This window comes from Cryptomeria japonica, chromosome 10, assembly GCF_030272615.1.
Source record: "Cryptomeria japonica chromosome 10, Sugi_1.0, whole genome shotgun sequence".
NCBI classification, from domain to species: domain Eukaryota; kingdom Viridiplantae; phylum Streptophyta; class Pinopsida; order Cupressales; family Cupressaceae; genus Cryptomeria; species Cryptomeria japonica.
The window spans coordinates 192461479-192465443 of NC_081414.1; the positions used below are offsets into that span (position 1 = coordinate 192461479).

Genomic DNA, 3965 nt, shown 5'->3' on the forward strand with positions numbered 1-3965 from the left:
GATATTGTTTATGTTTATGGTCATAGGTGGCTTGGTTTTAAGACTCTCAATAGGATTGATAGATCGTTGGACAAGTTTTCCAAAGATATTAGCTCTTTTATATGGTGTTGATAGGTAGTTTTTGATATTAGCTAGTTGTTAATGTGTTGCTAATGCTCTATTTATTAACCTTATGCTCGCTAGGTTGTTGTTAAAGGGACAACACCCTTGTTTTGCTGCTTTTTAATATAAAATACATAGTCTAGGGGTTTTCTCTCATTTGAAATTTGGAATTGTGTCTTAGTCTACTCTCTGTAAATCTGCAACTTTCAATTGTTGGATCTGTAACTTACATATAGAAAAGAGGGATGACAAAGAAAGCTTACCTCTAGTATGGTAGAGGCTTTGATTTTGGGATACAAGGACTAAAAACGGATTTAGAGGATAGGGACTGTGTATGATTGATTTTGGGATGCAAATCAAGCCAATACATATTTGTTGCACTTAAAGAAAGAAGAAAATTATTGGTGTTCCAATTTAATATAAAATACCACTTAAATTTTGCATGATATAAATTCACCCAATATTTTTTTGCTAGATAAGACTGGAAAATATTGTCAAAATGCCCCCTCAATTCATTGATGGTGAATAACATGTCTTGAAGGCTCTTTTTAACAATCACCATGGATGAATTTTGTGCCTAATGTTTCCTTATCATATCTATAATATGGTATCTAACTTATGATTTCATCCAATATGATGATTATCCTCATATTAAAATAAGTGTTTCAATTTTTTTTGATGGAATCATCTCAATCAGAGTTCTAAACATTCATAACATTTAGACAAAAAATGTTCAAGTGGAAAGCTATGTTGAGTAAACCTTAAATAGTCATATAATCATAGAAAGATGCTATGATTTCTTTTGAATCATTTAGTGTTCTAGAACCTATATTAAGGTGTGTTTAATCTTTTCTCTCTTGATACATTAGTCAATTTTGAGGTTATTAACACCATGTGATAAAAAATATTTTTGTAATAAACTTTAAAGATAAAATTGAGATAAATGCACAAAAATATGCAAAAATGAGATCAATAGTGGACGGCTTAAATCACACACACTAAGCCTTGACTTGTAGGCTTAAAAGTGTTAAACACACGGAATCGATTGACATTCTCTAAGCTTAACATGTTGCTTAATATGTGTGATTTAACACAAACCGATAAATAGAAGGGAAAGTGTAAACAGTGACGCAAAAATGAGCGACATAACAAGTCGTTCATGGTTGGCTCCATTAAGAATTTTCTAAACTGTTTCCTAAAAAATTGGTCATTTTCTCGTCCATAGAAGAAAGTTGTATAGAGATAATATCCATGGACATAAAAAAGAAATCGAAGCTTATAGGGTATTTGTGTTGGATAGGCGGCATTACAATATAGGTCATAAAAATATGATATCATTCTAACAAATAAACAATCATACCAAGCAGATTTCATATTTCATATTGTTCATCACAACTTGGCCTAAACAATCTTTTCCCGACTTACAAAGTTTTTTTGGTCTTTTTCAGTCTTCATTCACTTGGCTTTTTTCCAGAGCTTTGACGAGGTTTTGAAAATACTGGGCAGTGGCATTTTTGAGGGTAACGAGCCTCATACGAAATTCCTTAAATTCCTCTGGAGGCTTTTGGCTTGCAATAAAAACCTGCAACTCTTCCTCAGCACAATCATGCAGTCGTTCTAAAGAAGACTCGGCATAAGCTTGGCAGTGCTCAAATAAATTCTTGTGGGAATTTTCATCTTGAGAAAGATAATAGCCATAAGCATATGTCCACTTGAGAACACGCCTGCATTCAACGATCTGAAGCCATGCATCTGTCACAAATTTAAGATCCAACTCAGTTAAGCATTGTATGTCACCCAACTGTTTCATCTGAAGATTCTGAACATGCTTCAGATCTGAAAGTGCTTTTTCCATAGATCTTTCATGGGCAGCCCATCGTTCATAATAATGACTGTATCTCTCCAAGGATTGTTTAATGGTCTCTCTTTGTTCTCTCTGTATTTTCTCTGCCTCTGATTCAGATTCCTGATTAGTAACTGTCTCTGTCCCCTGTTCATCAACTTGAAATCTGTTGCAAGCAAAATTATTAGAGTGGGTATTCCAATTCCCAAGGCATAACCAGCAAAATTCATAGAAGCACGGAGCCACACATGTCATATGCATGCAACCCTGATTTTTTTCAATTGCACGGCCACATTTTGGGCAGGGCTTTGTATTAACAATTTTCCAATTTTCTGTTTCTGCATTGTCTCTGTTCTTGAAGGCCCATTTTCTAACAGTATCACAGTCAACAGGACGATGCATCTCCTCTGAGCAGCTCCAGCAAAAATTATAAGAGCATTTGCAGGTGACATCATAGCATTGGCTGATTCCATCCTGCAATTCCACAGCATACTCACACTCAGGAGCAGGGCACCATTTGATTCTTTTGCTTTCCTCAACATAAGATCTAACAAGAAATTGCCCATATTTTGTTCTGTCCTGTTCCTCTGTAATCAAACAGAGCACAGTGTCTTCGCCCACAGCAGCCCCACATTTTGGCTCAGGACATCTCAAACTGAGGCACCCAATTCCATTTTCCCTAATTGAGATCTGAATGTAGTTCACCCAACAGGGCTTACAGAAATAATGGGCACAAGCAAGGGCTTTCATGTCAGTAATGAAGCGGGCATCCATGCATATCGAACAGTATGACTGCTCATCAGCCCTAAGCTGTTTTACTGAAGCCTTGTGAAACAATCCTGACTCTTTTCGCACTCTCTGCTCTTTCTGAAACCATTCTTCCATCAGATCTGCAACTCTCCACTTGAAGTGTTGCAGGAGAATCCTTGACTCGGCTTGAGATAAACAGCAAATGGATGAAACAGACTCCATGGCCTTCTCCTGTCGTTCACAGATGTCTTGAAAGCTCAAAACACTGTAGCAGTTGATGCCATTGTTCTTTTCTCCCTTTTCTTTTTCCTGTTGAGAGCATTCCAACAGCTCTTCGGTATCAGAGTAATCCTCTGATTCGTACTCCATTTTGCTATCGAACAATCCTCTTATTCGTACTATACTTTGCAGGCGCCTTCTCTGTAATCTCTATTTTTCCTTGTAATTGAAGGGCCGACTTATTTGTTGATACGGATTTTTATGAGGATTTAATCCTGTCCTTTTAATATAGGGAAATCAATTATGTAGTTGAAGGGCCGACTTATTTGTTCTCTACAAAGCGCGTCTTCAAACAAATTGAATGAAAAAAATAACACCTTTCCCATATTAAAGTTGTTTAATTAATAATTTATTACTACCATTGAGTTGTAATGATTACTTCCATAGTAATTTATATGATAGTCATTCTAATTACAAGATAGTAATTTTATAGCATGTGTATGAGAAACATTCTAATTACAATATCTCACAAAATTAATTTATATATATATATATATATATATATGATTTTGATAATTATATTAAATAAAAATTTGATTTTTATTTTAATTTTATATATAATTAATTATTAATTATTTTTAATTAAAAATCAATATTATTATTCTAAAATTTTAAATTAAATAGTTTTGTAACATGTGATTTTTTACTTTGTCAAATTAGAGGATCAAAGAGAAATAGTAAATTGTAAACCTATAACTCAACTATAAATGTGAAACTTTCACATATAAAACATAACATATAAATAAGTCAAAATACCTAAATCCATACCCATAGATACAATAAACCATATATATACCACATATCCTAAATTTCAAACACAAAAACATTAATTATAAATTTAAATATATTTATATAATTCAGTATTATAATATAATATCTATTTTTATGTTATTTATTGGCTTTATTTTCATGACTCCAAAAAAGTATGTCCTAGGTATCTATGATCAAAGCATTCGAGACCAATAAATCTCTAAAATCAATTTAAGATGTC

The 3965-nt window shown here is 33.4% G+C and overlaps 1 protein-coding gene across 1 annotated transcript; it reads right to left on the reverse strand.

The window, feature by feature from the left end:
• Nucleotides 1–1314: 1314 nt before the first annotated feature.
• LOC131079212 (probable E3 ubiquitin-protein ligase ARI8) lies at nucleotides 1315–3228 on the reverse strand. The gene has a single exon (XM_058017114.2). The coding sequence runs from the start codon at nucleotides 3062–3064 to the stop codon at nucleotides 1547–1549; it is 1518 nt and encodes a 505-aa protein (XP_057873097.2). The 5' UTR covers nucleotides 3065–3228; the 3' UTR covers nucleotides 1315–1546.
• Nucleotides 3229–3965: the final 737 nt, after the last annotated feature.